A 20,065-nucleotide genomic window follows, 5' to 3' on the forward strand; every position below is an offset into this window, starting at 1 on the left:
AGGACTAGTGCACCCACCACTGGACACAAGAGTGGCACAGAATAAATGGGCCATATTCTGTAACGGTTCCCTTAGGAACCGATTTGCTTTCCCCAACACCATTGGTGGGCGCTTCATTGTTGTAATGCTTGGTGGACGTGACAACAAATTTTGTTGTCGTCACACAGGCTGTCAATCATCTGAAAAGGAACTCGTCATCTGCTACGAGAGGAACCACGGAGAAATGGTTCGATCGAGGGTCGCGCGCGGTCGCGAGCATGATATTGTGGGTTGCTAGGGCAACCCTGGTCATCTGCTAGTCTCGTGATGGCCGGCGCAACGAGAGGGGCACCGATAATGGCTTCTTTGGCTGTGTAATTGGCGAGCGTTGGCTAAAGACAACGAAGTGACGTGAGGCAATGGCACGACGCGTGTTCGACATGAGCGTAGGTGAGTTCCGAAGGTATTTTAGGCACCCAAAAAACACAATGCGATGGATTTGCGACGAGCTAGAATATTGCAGACCACAAGATTTAGTAGTGTTGACGCTGCGACATAAATGCTGTGCGTGCTTTTTCTTTCTTTTTCCTATGGTTCGTTTTTAGCAGTGCATCTGGAATGTAGAAGCTATTGGGTTGTCGCAACCGTCAGTCAGTCACATCATTACCGTCGTCGCTAGGGTCCTTACGGTTGAGGGAAAAGAAAAAGGGGTATATGATTTCTCTCCACGTTGCAGGAGAAAGCCGCAGTCAAGAACACTTCCTTGACGTGGCAAGATTCTCGAAGTTGTGGGATGTGCAGACGGAACTCTAATCGCAGTCATCCACCATAAAAAGCTCAGCCACAGCTAAACGAAACCCTATTAGAGCCGCGGCCTACATACAGAGAACCGCTTTGATTGCTTAACGTATGGTGCACAACCTGGCGACAAAAAATAAATAAAACAATGTAGATAAAACTAAACCACCTGCTGTCCGGGTCAGAAGCTCAGTTATTACTGGAAATTAAATGTGCAAGTGTTGTATACAAACCAATAATTTTTTATCAAACTAGCAACATCCTTAAATTACTATATCATCCCCAAAGGCAGAAGGGATGTTCCACATCTGCCTTGGCGGCAGATGGCAGTGCTAGCTAACACTCCCAGGGTTCTACTAAGTGGAAACATAAATACCCAAGAAAGTGGATGGGGAAATGGCCCCGCGGTAGCTCAAGTGGTAGAGCATCGTACCCATTAACCCTTTGACGGTTTTTGCCGTACATGTACGGCGGCGGTTTTCTGTCCCGCAAGGTCTTTGCCGTACGGGTACGGTTTCGACCCTCCGTTTGAAATTTCGCGCCATAATGACGATGCACGCTTACTGGGAGGTGCTGCCACCTCTTAGGTCTTACAAGAAGCGTTTGAAATTTGTGCTACCTTCTTGGGGAGATAAACAGAACTGACTTCAAGCTTCAGCGCGTCGCGCAGACTGCGGCCACACCCCTTTTGCGGTTTCGGTTTCGCCGCGTGATCGCAACGGAGGCGCGCGAAACGTAATTTTTCTCTTTGTCGGCACTCTCTTGCAAATGCTGTGGAAGTTGATTTCTATCTTGATTGGCGCTGCTCTTAGCTTGTTTATAACCGCCGCTCGCGAGGTATTCTCGCTCTCAGCGGCAACGCGCTTTCGCGGTTTCGGTTCCGCCGCAACGGAGGCGCGTGAAACGTGATTTTTATCTTTGTCGGCACGCTATCGCGGGGGCGGCGGAAGTTGATTTCTATCTTGATTGGCACGGCTCTTAGCTCGTTTATCACCGCCGCTCATGAGGTATTCTCGCTCTCTGCGGCTGCGCGGAGACTCGTGTTTCAAGGAGTACCACACTCTAAAATACTATTGAACATATTGCAGTTCTGAGTGATGCCGACACCAAAATACTGTTCCCTAATTTTTTTTACTATTTATTCCCGACTTTATACATCTTGTACATTCAATATCCGCAATAAAATAATTTGACCACCCGGGAAAGTTTTCTTCAAAATAATTCGACCCTCAAAGGGTTAATTTATCGTTTCTTCATTTCGTTTATTACGCACAAGTAATTTCCCCTATGTTGTCCTTCATGTCAGTGTTTGTTGGCTTCTTCTTCTCGTTTATTACATAATGAGGGTCTCGAATCCGGCAACATTGATGCCTTCAAGTAGCATGTGTGGGTTTATTGACTGGTTGCCTTAAAATTAAATTATGGGGTTTTACGTGCCAAAACAACTTTCTGATTATGAGGCACGCCATAGTGGAGGGCTCCGGAAATTTCGACCACCTGAGGTTCTTTAACGTGCACCTAAATCTAAGTACACGGGTGTTTTCGCATTTCGCCCCCATCGAAATGCGGCCGCCGTGGCCGGGATTCGATGCCGCGACCTCGTGCTCAGCAGCCTAACACCACTGGTTGCCTTCACTCAAAAAGATCACGTTCTCGTGATGCCTGCGTCTGCGAGTGGTGGCACTGGCTAACACTCCCAGGGTTCTACTAGAAAACATAAATACCCAAGAAAGTGGATGGGGAAACGGCACCGCAGTAGCTCAATTGGTAGAGCATCGCACGCGAAATGCGAAGGTTGTGGGATCGTTCCCCACCTGCGGCAAGTTGTTTTTTCATCCACTTTCATTTCCATTAATTTAATGTTCCTTTATTTCATTTATTGAGCACAAGTAATTTCCCCTATGTTGTCCTTGGTGTCAGTGTTTGTTGGCTTCTGATGATACGACTAATAAAAATCGGGCCCCTCGGTTAACCCCCTTTCTTCTCGTTCATGTGTATGTGTGTGTGTGTTCTGCGTCGCTCTTATGTCCAATGTTGGGTGTGCTACGCCTTAGACCTTCAGTATGGTAATTTAGAACAATATCATAAGCATCGGCAAGGTTAATAGCATTGTACTTATATAGTAAGCACAGGCTTCCTAAGCCTTAATTTCAGCAAAAGATGACTCCATTTGAGGCACTCTGAAACTCTCCTGCAAGATAGTATGGGGTTAATGTGAGGCAGTGAAGGTGCCAAGGGTTAGGTACACTGCTGGGCAGTTAGACCCTCTCCCATGGGCACTCCATACACACTTATGGACATGACGGGGACACTGCTGGGCAGTTAGCCCCTCTCCCATAGGCACTCCATACAGTTACGGGCATTACAATGCAAAAAAATTTATTGAACCAATCGACCAGTGTACCATACGTCAACTTAAGGCATGAATCGGATACCTTACGAACATGATACCAGAGTTACTGCAAAAATGAACAAGTGCTATACGAAAGTTTTCTTGAAATTTACAATAGCCATCAACTTTTTGGACACCTTGTCTACCGACAAAGAAAAAAAAAATTGATATTTATGTGGTTATTTGTAGTGTCAGTTCAAACCACGTGCTATGCCACCAAATTTCAAGCCCATTAGGCAGTTTTATACTAAATTTCTTTTTTTACATTAAACACTTATAAGCAAAAACAGTTATTCTAGGCCCCTGCCATATTCAAAGCTAATCGATGAGGCTAGGCAGATGTTAACAGCAAGAAAACTTTCAATGATGATTTCACTAATTACCTAAAAATTTTAAACATGCCCTTTAGGCCACACGTTGCAGTTGTAAAATTAAAGCTGAGCAGTACCGAAGCCTGCCTGCTTAGAAGGAATCTTTAAACTCGCACCACTTTCTCGAGATACTACCTGTCCTTAAAACGTGTTACAAAATGCCTCAGAATTCCAGTTAGGTTTCCCAAAAGCATTTCTCTAGCAGTTCGGGATGATCTTAACTGGAACGCAGATGCATTTTCTTTTAGCAGATTTTGAGGATAGGTATCTCAAAAGTGGTGCTAGTCTTGAGATTTCTGCTAGCAGACATAACTTCACTACTGCTTGGCTTCAATTTTGCAATTTCAACATGCACATTAAAGTGAATAATGAAAAAAGAAAAGAGTTATTTGCACATTTTAAGCAATTAGCCAAATTAGCATTGAAATATTTCTTGCTAAGGTCCAGCTATCCATGTAGCCTAGCTGTAGAAATGGCAGGGGCGCAGGTAAAACAGATTTGTAAGCATTTCACATAAGAAAAACATTCATTTCATATAGCAGACCAAACATTAGTGTGTGCTACCTGCTCAGCATACAAATGAACCCAAGCTGAGCATGGCTTCTGCACATGTGCAGTGATGCCGATTCCGTCTATTTAAACGTAACCTTTATCCATTTATTCCAGCTTCAGCATCATTAAAGACAGACAATAACAGTAGAGAGATGAATTAGTGAATTTCCCAATTGCTTTACTGTACCTACAAATATGAACGCTGTGCCTCAATCCAGAAATGAATGTCAGATATGGGATAAATTTGACCCTTTTGCATGCACTGTACTTGGAACACACAAAACAATTTTAGGAATTTGCCTGACGTAATGCATTACTGGAAGAAACAATAAAGAGAGAGCTTACATGACAATACTGGTACCATCAAAAATTACTCAGATTTACATCTTCCCTTGTTTTTTCTAATTAACTTCCCATTTATTGATTTTGCAGTGCACATCTCATCAGAAATGTCTTAAAATGTAGGCAACACACTTTAAATGTGATTGATTAGTATTCTTTGTGCTTTATAATTCTGAGGTGCAAATGTGGCACCTGCAAGTGTCAACATGACACTTGAAAAGATTACGCACTAAACATGGATGAAATTACTTTTATGAAACTGAAGATTAACACATGGCATCAGGCCATGTAATTTGAAAAATAAAACCTGCAGTGCTAGTGCTCAGCTCCGTACGGTGAAGGTAAGCTCCATACATTACCGAGATGCCCTTGCAAACATTTTCAAATCTACTGAACTATTTTTTTTACTCTGCATCAGATTGAATTGGTCGCTTGACTAGCGCGCTGCTTTGAAAAGCTGATTGGAAAGTGGGTTCTGAAGCACAAGCATTATACAGTTCTCTTTCTCTTTTTTGTGATTCTAAAATCTGAGATGAAAACACACACATCTGTGTGAAAACTGACTGACCAACACCGATTCGAATGCAAAAACCTGCAACCTGGCATTGTTTTGCACAGCTTATGCAAGCAGATTTCCTCAGAACAGAATTCCTCACTCAGCTTAAAGGTTGTACGCTACCAAATGTGGAAGTGACATTTGTCTGACCTCTTATCTCGAAAATAAGGTGCGTGTTAAATACAGTGTGCATTAAATGAAGTAACTATACCACAATACACTGACGCAGCTTGCTGTCATTTTGCTAATTATGCTGGTATACAATATGCTCACACTAGCTGACTGACCCCCTATTCTCAAATTATTCTAGACTCGAAGTTCTTCCTCCACTGCCCCGAGTTGAGCAAAGCGACACCCTTTGACTGATGGAGACGCTACACTTCTTAACAACTGCCATGGAAGATCATGAACTTTTTTTTGAAGGGCGATGCCGCCATTCATTCTTGAGTAGAGGTAGAGGGCCGAGTGGAGGGACGTTCTAGAATACGTGGGTGAGTTTTCCAAGTCACTCGATTGTTTGGAGTACTCCGATGTCCTGGTTTTTCTACTGCCATACAGGCTACTGAATTACAAATAGAGCTCTTCTAAATGACGCATCAGCCACACTTTTCGTAGCAAGGTGCTTCCTCAGTATTCTGCCACTAGGCCTAATAGTGAAGCAGTCTTGATTGTATTACTACCACGAAACCATGGGGGTGAGTTTTGGTCACTGACATGGTGCTCGCGTTGCCAAGAGTCTCGCAATAGCTTTGGGACATTGTGTTTGAGCAGTGGAAGCCAAAAAATTTATGACAGCTGGCATGCCAGCTGTCATAAATTGCTGCCACAAAAATTTTTTGCCAGCAGACTTGCCAGCCAGGGCATATGTGTGTGTGTGCTCGGCTGGTGGCAGCCTATAAGCGACATGCTGATTTACAGCAAACTAGGAGAAAGTCTGCCTCTGCACCTACAAGCCAAAAGGAAAAAGCTCCAGTGTGGCCACAGGCCCCCAAGTGAATCTGTGGACTGCCAGCAATGTACAGTGGGGTTGGCTCCCTCAATAATAAAATTGTTGTCAGCTTGGTTTCTTGCAGGATTTGATTCATAAATGCTTACTAACAGGGTTGATCGTAGGGCTAATTGGTTCTGCATTATGAGGTATTTTTTAGCTTATTAGTTGGGGGCAAGAAAGTGGACACACCGTGCTGTGTGTGTCCACTTTCTTGTTCCTGTCTAATACACAGAAAAATACCTCAATAATTATGAACAAGGTTTTAGAGACGACAAGTGCATTAAAAGTTAAGAAGCTGTTGAGTTCTTCGGACCACTTAAACAGTAAAGTCTCGCTTTCCGAAAATAATCACTTCAATGAAGTTTTGAAGCGGCACAATATGACTTTGTTACATCATGATTCCACTGCATTCGTAAAGAATGCAAACTTTCTGAGAAGATCTCATATTGTGAAACTACAAAAATGTGAAACTGCACTTGAATACACCCTTTGGCAGTTCAAAATGGCTTACACTCCCGTAAAATACACAAAACAATTTGTTTATAATAAGAAGCTACAAAAAAATCTATTGTATTAAATGCATATGCTTAGTCGTCCTGGCTACTTCCACAAACTGCCCCTGGAATATGCTGTCAAGAGTGTCCACTGAAGAGGTGACTAGAATGCAACTAACAAAACAACTTGCCTCTATAAACACGCACACAACTACAGTCAAAATTCATTATAATGAAGTCACATACAACAAGTAAATCCCTGCTACATCCAATATTTCCTATAAGCATGTATTCATTACCAGCTGATGTTGGCAACATTTGTTTTTTAGATTTACTTCATTTTATCAGATAATTCAATATATATGCTTTCATTATATTGATCTTCAACTGTATTAACTACCAAGAATAATATCTTATGCAGTGAAGCATTTCTTACCTATCTGGCGCGAAAACAGAGCTGTCAGTACGTTCTGTCCGTGAAGATGGATTAGGTGCAGGGACAACCTTGTATCGCCTGATGAGGATGGGGTGCTCAATCAACTCTGGAGGAGGTGACTGAGGAAAAAATCAAGTGCTCAGGCTTGCAACTAGTAATCAAAAAACAGGCTAGCACAGTGTCTGCAGTATTGCCACCACAGAGATTAACAGCAGATACCCTTTAAAATTAACTTCAAGGAACCTTGGAAAACTGTACAGCTTGATCCTTCAAGTGCCAAGCCAGAGTCAGCTCGTCTGGGTGCCTCTGCACACCCCTAGCCATGCCTTAGTAAAGTTGCGTGACAATTTCCACTCACTTCTTGCCTTTCCCGAGGTACCTAACTTGCGAATGTGAAACCCCTCTGGTTAAACTGAAATTACATGACAGCTTTTGTTTGTACCAGACAGGCATCGCAATAAAGCTTATCCAGTTTGTATCTGTCTGTATTTCTCACGTCTATCTACGAGATCATGTTTCTTCTTTTCAGACATGGTGGAGCGGCACAAGAAGCCCACACGGTTTCTTAATAACACAGTAATTCAAGACTTTCTTATGAATTCTGATTTGGAGGACTACGATATTGGCTACACGGTGTGCTTGGGTGACAATAATAGCAATGCAGAGGCTAAATCATTAATTAGCCTAATTATTGTTTGTTTAACTATTTAGCTAAAATAAACTTTGTAGGAGGTCCAGCAACATAGCTCCAATAAATGCTATTTGAATCTAAAGCCTGCTAATGTGTTTCTTAGACAGAGATTGAATTTGATACACTTCGGAAAACCTCTGGTAGATAGTGGGTATAAATGCCAAAGACTCCTAGCTTTCTAACAGCTAACAGAAGTGCAATGCATCAATCTACAAGAAACTAAGCAAGGGCACTAGCTTAGCCCTGCACACCACTGTTATTTATGTTGGTAATACAAATAACTATAAGATGAAGAATAAAATATGACGTATGTCGCAAGAAACTGGAGTAAGAAAGAAGCTACGAAGAATTTAAACCTTTTAGGCTTGTTATCAGGTTCCTCCAGCAGTTCCCAGGTTACTTAGCCCGACTAAAATATGGCTGCTATAGCATGGGTTGATCATAAATCATATTTTACACAAACTTTTTTTTTTGAGAATGAAATATAATACATTATTTCTCTGCTCCTCTGTCTGCATCTTATGAATATGTACAAGCTTGCCAAAATTTCAGTGCTTTTGGGTTCAAGTCTACGAGGGAGTAAAATATTTTAATGACCAGGTTACAATAAATGGAATAAAGTGTGGCATGGTGGCATCTTGATGAGCCGGGGGAGGTGAGAAGGTAGCAAGAAACCTCCACGGTGCATGCCAGATGAACAGAGTTAATCAGTTCAGTGCTGCACTTTTTTTTTCTTATTAGTTCTTTCATTTTTACAAATTTTCACTTATGCAAGTGCTGCCGCAATTGTGACATTACACACAAGCTGTATGGCTTGATTTTTCTCTTTCTTTTTTTTTAAGCGGGGAGGAGGCTACTTTATTCACAGATTTTTGCCGTATAAGAGCAGTGCGCATCATTTTTTTGGTGTGCCATTTTCTGCCTTGTTCTGCTCTTTAACGCTCGTTTTCAGGGAAAGTTTAACTATGCAGGGTGTTCCAGCTAACTTTAGCCAGAGTTTAAAAATATGCAAATATCATATAGCTGGTCAGGACAAAGGTAATGTTTGCCGTCGCTTGGAGATACTCAAATAATTTTTGTCATTCCACCTAAAGATATAATTAGTCTTAATTAATCAACTTCTCAAATATCATAATTAGAAAAGTGTCAATGAGAAAATTGTACAGCGACATGAAAAACTTCCGATACAGCTTTCCGTTGCTCAATACACGCTACATAGAAGTGTTTTTCCGAGTGTGAAAGAAGCCCGCAAATGCACACAAAATTGTTGCACAACTGGCTGCTCGAGGCATTTTGTGTTATTCACGGGCTACTTTCATGCTCAGAAAAACACTTTTATGTAGCACGTATTGAGCAACAGAAAGCTGTATCAGGAGCTTTTCATGTTGCTCTACAATTTTCTCAGTGACACTTTTCATCTAATTATAATATTTGAAAAGTTGTTTAATTATTAAGACTAATTATGCAATTAGGTAGAATTAAAAAGGAATCTGAGTATCTCCAAGCGACTGCGAACAACATTTCCTTGGCTTTATCCAGCTACGTGGCATTCACATATTCTTAAACTCTGGCTAAAGTTAGCTGAGACATCCTGTATATAATAAACTGCTGATATGGCAAACACATTTTGTGCAAAGAAGGTATATGCTATATCCAGGCTTGACTGTATTTAACGAAAACTGGCTTACTACTTACAGCTAAGCAGATGAGTCATTCAAACCATACTTACTGCTTTGCCATAGTTCTCTTCAATGTGTGCCTTCAGTTTCAAAAACTTTTCCTGCATGTGTGAATGGTATGGCTGGAGGCTTTCTGGGGCCTTGTCTCGATGGATTTCAATGCCAGCCTCCAGCAGTGGTATCTGTAGGAAATATACATTATTTGAAAAACTATGGTCAGGGTGAAACAAACACTAAATCACACAATGTGCACTTATTTTAGCATTTATGTGAATAAGACTGCACACAATAAGTTGGCTAAAACACTGAAGCCACAACACTGGTTGTTCACATCCAACTTTGAACTACTTTTTCTGTACATAACTAAACAAGAAAAAAGCTCACAATAAGATAGAGGCTTGAAGTAACAAAAACTACCAGAACTAAATGTGCATTGTTGACAGAGGTGCAGCTTTTTCAGCTATTATGTTATTTGTCACCGGCTATGTGACAGATGTCCATTAAACAATTTTTCAAGTCTGAACTCTGGTAAGCACGTACAATGAAAGAGTAAAGATGTCTTTAACTTTAATAATTTGTTTCAACTGGCAAGAGCACTACATTGGCGTTATAATAATCTGGCTGACACCACAATAAGGCTTCCACAGTGGTACTTCCACGGCTCCACCATAACTTGTGACTAGCATAACAATCACCACATTCATAATTTTATATTCCTTGCTCCTCTCTTACCTGACAGGCAATAAGTTCCTTTAGCCTGTTGATTCCATCAATACTTGACCTGTTTGCTTCAAGAAACTCTGGAGTAAAGAATGCCTGAAAAGGAAATCAATATAGTCACTTTATACTCTTCTCGTTACCAGAAGCAAGAAAAGCACAGCTTTCTACATCTTATAAACATGCTATTGTATACACAAGAAGTAAACGAATTATGCATTTCTAAGCCATTTCACGCTGCTATAGACAGGCAAAGCCTTCAAGTTCTTACACAATTTTATAGAAATATGTGTTTCAGTTCCAGCAAGTTGGGTACAACATATCATGATATAACTTGCACAATAATGAAGTAATCCTATCAACATAAAATTGACTTATTACTAGCATGCAGCAACCTAGCATCAAGTTCATTCATTCCATTTTTTTCACAAGCACTCACCCAGAGCCAAAGGCCCAGTATGGTGGTGCACATAAGAAAAAGAAAAGACACTGCAGCTCAAATTAATTTGATACAGGGCTAACATGAAAACAAAATACTAAGGCAAGCACACAAAAATGTACTTGCACAGTCGTATGTAAATATGCACAGTCATAATATGTCAACATTGGATGCAACAGTTTTATAATCATCAAAGCAAAATCACTCAATATCATTATCAGCAGCGGCAGCAGCAGCCTATTTATGTCCACTGCAGGATGAAGGTATTTCCCAGTGATTTTTAATTAAACCTGTGTTGTGCCAGCTGATTCCATCTTATCCCTCCAAATTTTCCAATTTCATCACACCACTTAAAAGCGATTCGTTGCCGTCCTCAACTGTGCTTCCCTTCTCCTTTGACACCCCATTCTGTAATACGTAAGAGACCACCAGTTATCTGCGTCATGACCTGCCCAGCTCCATTTTTTTTTTCTTAATGCCAACTAGAATACTGGCTACCCCCATCTGCTCTCTAATCCACACTGCTGTTTTCCTGTCTCTTAACATTATGCTTAGCATTTCTTCGTTCCATAGCTCAGTGCATGGTCCTTATCTTATTTTCAAGCTTCTTTGTTAACCTCCAAATTTTTTAAGTAAACAAGCACATGGAATCAGAAGTACCATGAATGCATTGGAAAAGAAAATCACGGTCGCTTCCCTACTACAGTACGATTTTACAATACATGGGACATTTTATATCTGACGCAAGCCAGAAAAACAAAAGGCAGCTGCAGAACACAAAAACTGTACCAACTTCTTACCTTCTCATAGTTGCCGATGCCTCCATTAACTGCAGCGTCCACAATGCCTCCCAGCAGCATGCTCAATGGGTTTAAGGCAAGGCTTGAGTCTGCCCTGTGTTGCAGCACTATGTCCTTGATCTTGGTGTTGGTGGCTTCCATAGTCTCAATGGCATTCTGTAGTGGGCTGACTTCAACAGTTTGAACTTTGATCACAGAAAACCAGCGAAGGATACCAGGAAGCATGTAAGCAGTTTCTAGTGTGGTCCGCTCAAGCCAAATGTTGCCAATGTCACTGTCAGAGTCTTTCTCGCCTCGCCGCAGGGGACGTGAATAGGTAAACTTGCTGACCTCATTCACCTGAATAAGAAACCCAAAGACACATCTGCATTTCATTTGAAGGGCAGTAACTATTATTTTTTACAAAGAACATGATAAGAACAACAGAGAAGTAAATAAACAAAAGAGAATGCTAATGCAGAAAATTGAGAATACAAAAAATATTTAGAAATATACTGAGTGCAAAGTAAACAAGCTTGCTTCTCTAGAGACCACAGTTCTTACAGAAATACACCTTCATTTCTGTTCAACTAGCATTTTCTACTTTGGCAACTATAGAAAGCAACCTTCCTTAGGTTGTACTGCCATTCAATACGTACACATCATTGCGTCACCTTTCACTTTTTCAATTTCTACAATCCCATTTAAAACAGTAACACAGATAATTACTTGGAGTTACTAGATATGCTTAAAAAAACACTTTTAAATCTATACGACTAAGTTGCAGCAAAAAAACCTATGTACTTTAGCCTGACGACAAAAGATGGCACTACAACAAATGCACTTCTCTGCAAAATTATAATTTTTGATTACAGAGTATAAGCTAGATACAACATGTCTTTCAAATTCAAGACAGAAGTTGACAACACACTCACCCTGTAGTACTTGAGAATTTGCTCATGGACAGGTTTATTCTGAAAGCGCTGGGGATTGTTCATCACAGGGTCCACCTTGTTTATCTGAAGGTACTGGGACTGTGATTCAGTGACATCTTTGCCAGGAATAGTCAGCTTGGTCAGCAGCATGGCATTGGGAAATTGGTTGAGCAGCCTGGTGCTGAAGTCACTCAATCGCTCATACTCTTTTCCTCTGTACACAAAAACCTAGTAGGCAAGCGTTCAAGGCACAGCTTTAGTGCTCATACAGATAAAAAATACCTTATACTGCACATTTGATAAATGAACCCCTTCACACCTTCCTTTTCATGCCTGTAGCAGCCTTGTGTGCACACGTTTGTCTCAGTACTTATGCTGCATGTTGGTACCAGTGGAGAAGTGCCAGTTCAATTAGTGCACAACTGTGCTAGTGAACCTGAACTGGGCTAACAAGATACAATGTAGCAGCAAAACTAGAACACAGTTTACTGAAGCTACTACTACTGGCTTGTACCAGTACAGCTGCTTCATCCAATTACTTATTTAAAGTAAGTCTTCATCATTAAATGAAGAGGAATTTACTATCTATTTTGCTTGGCACTGCACTCGTAACAACACATGCATTGTTCGCTCTGACAGCCAGTTGTTTGCAACAGTGAAAAGTGATACGATGCTGCAAGCAGTCTTGCGAGCATGGCAACTGTACGGATCTTTAATTATCTGCTTCTGACATAGCCAACTGTGCCGATGAATATAAGTACTATGCACACAGCTTTCTCAACTCGAACATTGGTGCATTCTCAACAGAATTAATTTATTGTATAAGCCCAAAGTTTCAAACAGAGCTGCAGAAATGACACTCACTGTCAATTCAGTCATCATTCTCATGAGGTGAATTGAGCTCAAAAAGCAAGGCAAATAGCAATGTTATCACCAAGAGGTGATAGCAAGAGGAAGCATGCTTCTGAGTAGGGGAGCACAACTGCAAGCCAACCACCGGCTACCTTACACCCTCAACAGATCGAGCTGCCTCAGGTTTCCAGCTCATGTGATTATAACATTATCCCTTAACTTTCCTGCTGCCATCTGGTTGACAACGAACTTCCCAAACGTTGCAAATCAAAGTGGCCCAGTGCTTGCAGCACCACACTAAGGCATTAGCTCAATGAACAGGAATAATGATTTCATGCAAATCACACTGCATGCAAATAGCACACTGAATACTGTACATGGACTGATATTGTGCAATGTCAGCATGAGGAAGACAGCATTATTTCGCAAGCTGTACACCAGTCAACCCTTAGTGTGAAGCTGGTGCTTCACACATATTAAAATGAAGCAGTGCTTTACACAATGTTACACTCTCCATTTAAGCACAACAAAAATAATCTTTCTGATCAACCTAAACTCAATGTTGCAGCTTAGTTCTCAGGGCTGCAGTTAATCGTTTGTTCACTAATGGCAAAAATTGTTGCTGTCACTGTACAAGTGTTGTTACTGTATTACAGACATTGTAGGCTAGGTGGGAAATTAATTTTAATAGCACTGTACATGACACCTTAAGTTGTTAAAAAGCATACATTTAAAGAAGAGGCCGTAATATATGTTTTCACGTGACATACTCATGAGAAACGAAGGGCTAATGCATAAGCATCACAAGTTAAATTTTTGCTAGTGGCTACAATGACGGGGCCCGGTACTTTAACATTAGCACTACAGTGACGGGGCCCGTCACTTTAACAACAGCACTGTAGCGACGGGGCCATCACTATAACGATGTCGGTATTGGGGGCGAGGACTTACAGAGTCACCGTCTGTCGGAAGCGCCTCACTTGCATAGTCTGAGGGATAACGCTGCGTACTCCCCATAGGTTTGGCTATCAGCGCTAAATAAAGATTCTATGCAGGAGCCCTCCTGGACATTTTTGCAAGTACTCTTGAAATGACAGAAGTATTCTACTTTTAAAGGGGCCCTGAACCACCCCTCGGGGTTGGTGAGATAACATAGACCGCGGGTAGCATACGCTGTTGTGAACATCTCAGCCAAGTTCTGCTGTCGTACGCGGTGCGTGGAGCTTGCAAGCGGAGCGCGAAGTCACCTTTCTCTCAAACGTTCTCGTTTCAATAACCCCATGATCCTTGCTCTCTTCTGTGTGCTCTATTTCATCATAAAGCACACTTCAATACGCGGCTGCTATTGGTTGCTGCGCTCGGCTACACCGCGGCCGCCACGAGGTGCCGCCATGAGTCCAGTGGCTAAGCGCACTGCGGCTCTCTGAGGACAGCCACGTTTGGCTTACGTTTAGCACAGCGTAGTCACCAAATCGGAAATTTGAACTGCGCGCCACCATGACATCTCCGCCATAGCCTTCGCAGTGCAAGATATTGGAGGAGGAAGGGGAGCACAGCTGAGGCCGTCTTTGATTGCCGATAACTCCGCTTCTGCTGAACGCATTGAAGTATTTTTTGCGGCAAAGTGGTTCTGAAATAGCCTATCTTCACTTCAAATGTCTTTCTCCACTTCGATAAAAAGTGGTTCAGGGCCCCTTTAAAATAATAACCTTGCACAAACAGAAAGCACAGAATGGTTTACAGACGCTATCCCTTTACCTACTACGTACAGTAAGCTGGGACACTGTGCGTGGTCGCCGTGATCAATTCCTCCGAACCGGTTTCTTGCGTGAAAGGTAGGCAATTGCTGAGAGAAAACTATGTGAAATATGTTCTTATAGAGGGCTGTCTGTGTAACTAAATGGAGCACAACAGAATGAAGCTTCAATGCAGCGATCGCACGGGTTCGTGGTGACCGACTATGCTTCTGCAGGCATGTCTGCGCACAGTTTCGCTTTCACTACGAGCGCATTTTCGCACTGTGCCGTGAGCTTTATGCTGCAGCATATGAGCATTTGACAGTACGCAAGCAACCATAGTTGCATGGACACTATCACAGCTGCTACAAAATAATTTCATTATAGCTAGGGACTTCAATGCCTACGGTGACTTGTGATGTGCCGTCACGACGATTCAGTCTTTTCTTTTCCTTTTCTTCTAAAGTCTTGGAAGCTTCACTATCATTATTTCTCAAGTTGCATCGCACTGTATGTTTATCAGTTTTCTAAGCGAGCAATTACCAGCTGCTTCTTTTTCTTAATCCAGTACAATATTCATTGTCTGGCGCTACAGAAGCATGAACATATGCCATGCCTTTTTTTTTAATGTGCTTTTTACCGTTTCCTTTCCATTCCAGTGAACTTTCCGTCTCTCTTTCTTTATTATTATCATCATAGGTGTCACAGTGCATACGCAAAAGACTGTCTTTTGTCTTTTGCGTATGCACTAAGCCGTAAACTTCGTGGCCATGAACAAAGTTGCCGCTAAACCGCAACTTCGACTGCCAACTGCTGTGCAAGCAGCAATGATTAATAATTAGGCCTAATGGCCAAAGCAGCACAGCCTTGATGAAAAGTTGCTGACAGCTGGCAGAGTGGCTGCCGAAGAAGTTCTCTAAAATATGTTCTCACCAGTAGACCCCATTGGCAATCGAGCGTGAGATCATACGCACAGGCTAGATAAACAGTCATAGTAGCAAAGCTGAGACAGTGGGAGGCGGCACAAAGAGGTAGCCGCCGTAGCCACGGTTTATTTAGGCCAGCCAGCCATGGTGCAGCGGGATCTTGGGAGTGGCCGACACCGCGGCGGCTCAGGTCAAGCAAGCCTAGCGTGTTCTATTCTTGCGCTACTATATGCGAGCCCTCTTCTTCATCACCGGCTTTGGAGGCGATAGTTGCGCTACTACAAGACTATAGTTAGCTAGTGCAACTTAAGTGCATGGCCCTTCTGTTGAAATGGCCCATTCTGGATGTGCATGCATATCTTGGCCTGCAACTTGGCTTGGTTGGACCACAGCTGACAAGCCAACGTTGCGATCCCTGGCGATCACAGTGATTGCACGGTTGCGTATGAGTGACAGCGCAAAGTGTGTGTATTTATTTTATTGTTATTTCTGTGCCATGCATTGGCACGACAAGCTGCCAACGGGCCATCAAAATCCACAGGAGGCCCTTTGTTGGCCTGATGGAGGCAGCACGCTTGTGTTTCTTTCGCAAAGACTTGATCGCGATTTTTTTTTTGCTGGAAATACTAGCATTAGCGTGTATGCTTAAAATGGATATTAGATATAACAAAGGTATTTTTGTGTCAGATGCAAATTCGTTACAATGAGGTTCAACAGTAGTGAATAACCTGATGGTGACTTACAAGTAGTAACAAGTGGAAGGTTCCCACACAATCAAGCTACTTGACATTCCCTGCCTGGGAAAGCAGTGGTACATAGATGGTGCATATCAATAAAATACTATCTTTATATGAAATTTATTAAAAAAGTAAGTGCTTCTTATTCAGAAATAATTCTCAGCAACGTGGAAGTCGGCTCCTAGAAAGGCAGCTCACCTTGTTCTGAAGAAAGGCTGGAAAATTGCGACCATAGTAAGCAACTCGAAAGTACTCGGGTTCTGGTCGTAGTTGGCGCATGATGTTCTCATAGAAGGTGGCGATGCGTGCATGCAGAGAGCTCAGCTGGGCATAGTCAAATGTCTCATTCTCGTACTGTGCCAACAGCTCCTTGCTCAGCGTGATGCCGGCCTCCCAGAGCTTGCCCTTGTCAAAGTAGTCAAGGATATCGTGGTAAAGGCGCTCCTTGAGCTCACGGTTGGTCTCACACTGGGGATATTTGGCACTGCGCAACAGGCTCGGTAAACTCTCATCCGACCAGCGCAGTAGCTTGGCATGAAGTTGCAGTGTAAAGGCTGCCTCTATGTAGTTGTCACACTCCAGGTGCAGGTCACACAGCTTGTGCAAGTATCGTATGTACATTTCTTGCCGGTTGATCTCGTGGTAGAACTCCTACAAGAAATAAGTTGAATGTTTGCAAGATAAAGTGCCTGAAACCACTTTCTGCAATAAGGCACACAACTAAGACAAACTTCAAGCAATGAATCCTTAAAAATGACAGTTCTTACAAGACAGACCGAGCTGAAAATGGCTTTCAGAGTCAAGTGGCTCTAGACACGATAATCATTAATATCCAAGCAAATTGAAACAACAGTTTACTTTGAAATCATATTCCACATATTTTTTCTTTCTTTATTTTTTATTTTTTGCAAAGTGCTTTTTATATGGACAGCTAAAAATCCTAGACTAAGCTTGTGACAATAAAGCCTCAAATATTCTGTACTTTCAGTAAATTCAACCAATTTCCTAATAAACATAGAAAATAGAACAGTGACTTTCAAATAATTCACACTTCCTCTCTTGTGAAACACGGTGTCTCCTGCCGAAGGCAGCTTTTAATAGACATTCACATGGTGCTAAATTATCATAGTTAAGTTTTACATTCAGCCACAAAAGACTTTAGAAAGTGTGATGTATCTGTGACTTGTTACTTTAATAGACTGGCAGCATTTAAAACTCAGTCACGTACACATTGTATCTGATCCTATCTTGCTTCCCCTCCGGGGCATCAAATAAAGATCTCTTCAAAAATGAAAAAAAAAATAATAATAAATAAATAACACATTTCTTGAAAGAGATGGTGGCAGTCATCGACCACATCTATTAACCCTTTGAGGGTTTTTGTCATACATGTATGGCGCCGATCTTATGTTTGATATTTCACACGTATCCGACACTACTGGTTGTTGAGAGGTTCTGCGATCTACGGAGCCGCCCAAAGTCATCTGAAATTGCGTTTCCACTCACCAGCGTGCACAACTCGATTTTTTTACCTCCAAGCACTTGCTCACATGGTCGCACACGCGTCGTATGCTACCTCAAAGGCATGCATGGGAGAGATCCCATCGTTTTTTACGGTCGCTGCTATCATGTTTTCGGTAACTGTCAAGTTTCTGGCCGAAGTTCAGAGATACTAATAAGTTTCCTTTTTCTAGGCCTTCGGCTACAGTTCACCTTTCAGTTGCAGTTCGCATATTCCCGCACACTGGGTTGTGCACAGTCCTGATATCGGTATAGCCATGCACGGTGCCTGTTCTCGCTGCGACTGCTCAAGTGCTTCTTCTCCTGGCTAGTTTCTGACGTGCTTCTTCTGATGAAACGTGTTTTTGGGAAAACAAATTGACAGTCATAAATTTTGTTAGACATTTTTCTCAATCTCTTACTGTGCTGCATACCTGTATGTATACTGTTGGTGTGAGTAAAGCCTTCTTGAGACAAAATATTGTTTGCAATAAATTTTTGTTTATTCATACGCTTTCAATTATTTCCTACTACTGGAAACTGAGATAAAAAGAAAAAGATTGACCACAGGGACAAGGTTCTTGCAAAAAAATTAGACCCTCAAAGGGCTAAGATCACTAGCATTTTCTGCCAACCAAGTTATGGTAAGTAATGCCAACCTCCCCTACTTAGTGACACTTGCTCTTCACTCCATGTCCTTCATACTGAACATTTTAAGTGTGCTAGGCAAGGAGGCAGCTGCTTGTCTTAAGTCTATATGGATTCAGGCTCAAGCAACAAATCAGAAGGCATTAGCACACATAAGGAATGGCTGCACTTAGTAAAGCAACAGACGGCACTTTAATTATTGGGCTCTAATTTGGACTTGAAGAGTAGTGTAACAATAAAGTAGGGCATCACTAATAGACCTACTATCAAAAAATGTCAACATAACATGCCTTTTGTGTATAACAGGTGCATGCAATATGTGTATCGCTCAAGCTTCCGACTATGAATTCAAACTTCCAATAATTCAACAAAGATTCATTGCACTGATTTTCAATTAACATGTATCACTTGCAGTAATAGCACGTTTACGCCGCTGCACAACTCAGTTTTTAGGTTCCATGAAGTGTCAAAACAGCTGAAAGCAATGCTGTACAATGTGAGCTTCAAAGGGGTCCCTACCAGCAAATTCACAGTGCAGCTCATGCGGTTCTCTTTGTTTTCATCTGTGATGATGGTGCGGTACTCCAAAAGACGCTTCATCAGTCGCACCACCGTCTTGATAAACCTGATTCCAGCATCATGAAGGGCAGCATGGTTTTCACACAAGTCATACAGACTGCAAAATATACCAAATAATTGCATGAATAATGTACACAAGGCCCACTGAGAAAGAAATGTTATGAAATGTTATGCTCAGAGAGAGCAAACATACATTTGCTGAAGAAGTTCTTGATACTGCTGGTCTCCTCGCCCACCTTCGACTAGAACGTCTAGCTTAGTGATCATTTCATTTTCAAACTGCAGAGAGGAACAAGCAAACAGGAAAATGGAACATTTCTATCTTTATAAATCATGGCACAACCCTAGCAAGAAAATCTTTACATTATTGGTGGAGAAAATGATAATAAAAAATAAGGTGATTTCTATAAAGCAAGTCTGTCACACTGCACTATTCAAAGAGGTCTCCACTGTCAAAAATTACAATTTTACTACAAACCTTAAAAATGTTCCATAGATATATAATCTGATTTCAAAATTCATTATATATACACAATATTGTCCTCATTTTCTTTTCATTTGATAGAATGCCTTAATCTAAGACTAAAGAAGTAAAAAATGAAGCACTAGTTAGGCAGCATTTAGGTAATATTGCCTTACAAAACTTAACATCCAAATATTTTGTGACGTTCAACACAATGTAAATTAAGCACATACATTTCCCAAAACGGATGTTAGCTGAACTCCTACTAGATATGATTCAAACCATTATGCCGCATTCCAGAATGGTCACTTTCACATGATGTGGCATTTGGGACACAATGCCTCACTGCATGAAGGCCTCTTCTTGCGATTAGAACACTTCTACTAGGGAGCTGATGTGACGTTAACATTGTGTTTACAGCTGATAATAAGTTAGGAAAGATATGCACCACCACGTAAAGAAAGACCAATTGA

General features: G+C 41.6%; 1 protein-coding gene across 3 annotated transcripts in view; it reads right to left on the reverse strand.

The window, feature by feature from the left end:
• mbc (dedicator of cytokinesis protein myoblast city) overlaps positions 1-20,065 on the reverse strand; it is a 107,943-nt gene that overhangs the window by 28,043 nt on the left and 59,835 nt on the right. For all 3 annotated transcript variants that reach the window (XM_050190917.3, XM_050190918.3, XM_050190916.3), the window contains exons 31-38: positions 19,323-19,408; positions 19,070-19,226; positions 16,601-17,053; positions 12,152-12,379; positions 11,238-11,576; positions 10,014-10,097; positions 9,332-9,463; positions 6,912-7,030 (exon numbers count right to left, since the gene is read on the reverse strand). In XM_050190917.3, coding sequence (XP_050046874.1) covers positions 6,912-7,030; positions 9,332-9,463; positions 10,014-10,097; positions 11,238-11,576; positions 12,152-12,379; positions 16,601-17,053; positions 19,070-19,226; positions 19,323-19,408 — 1,598 coding nt within the window. The remainder of the gene's footprint in view (positions 1-6,911; positions 7,031-9,331; positions 9,464-10,013; positions 10,098-11,237; positions 11,577-12,151; positions 12,380-16,600; positions 17,054-19,069; positions 19,227-19,322; positions 19,409-20,065) is intronic.

This window comes from Dermacentor andersoni, chromosome 1 (genome assembly GCF_023375885.2).
Source record: "Dermacentor andersoni chromosome 1, qqDerAnde1_hic_scaffold, whole genome shotgun sequence".
In the NCBI taxonomy this organism is placed as follows: domain Eukaryota; kingdom Metazoa; phylum Arthropoda; class Arachnida; order Ixodida; family Ixodidae; genus Dermacentor; species Dermacentor andersoni.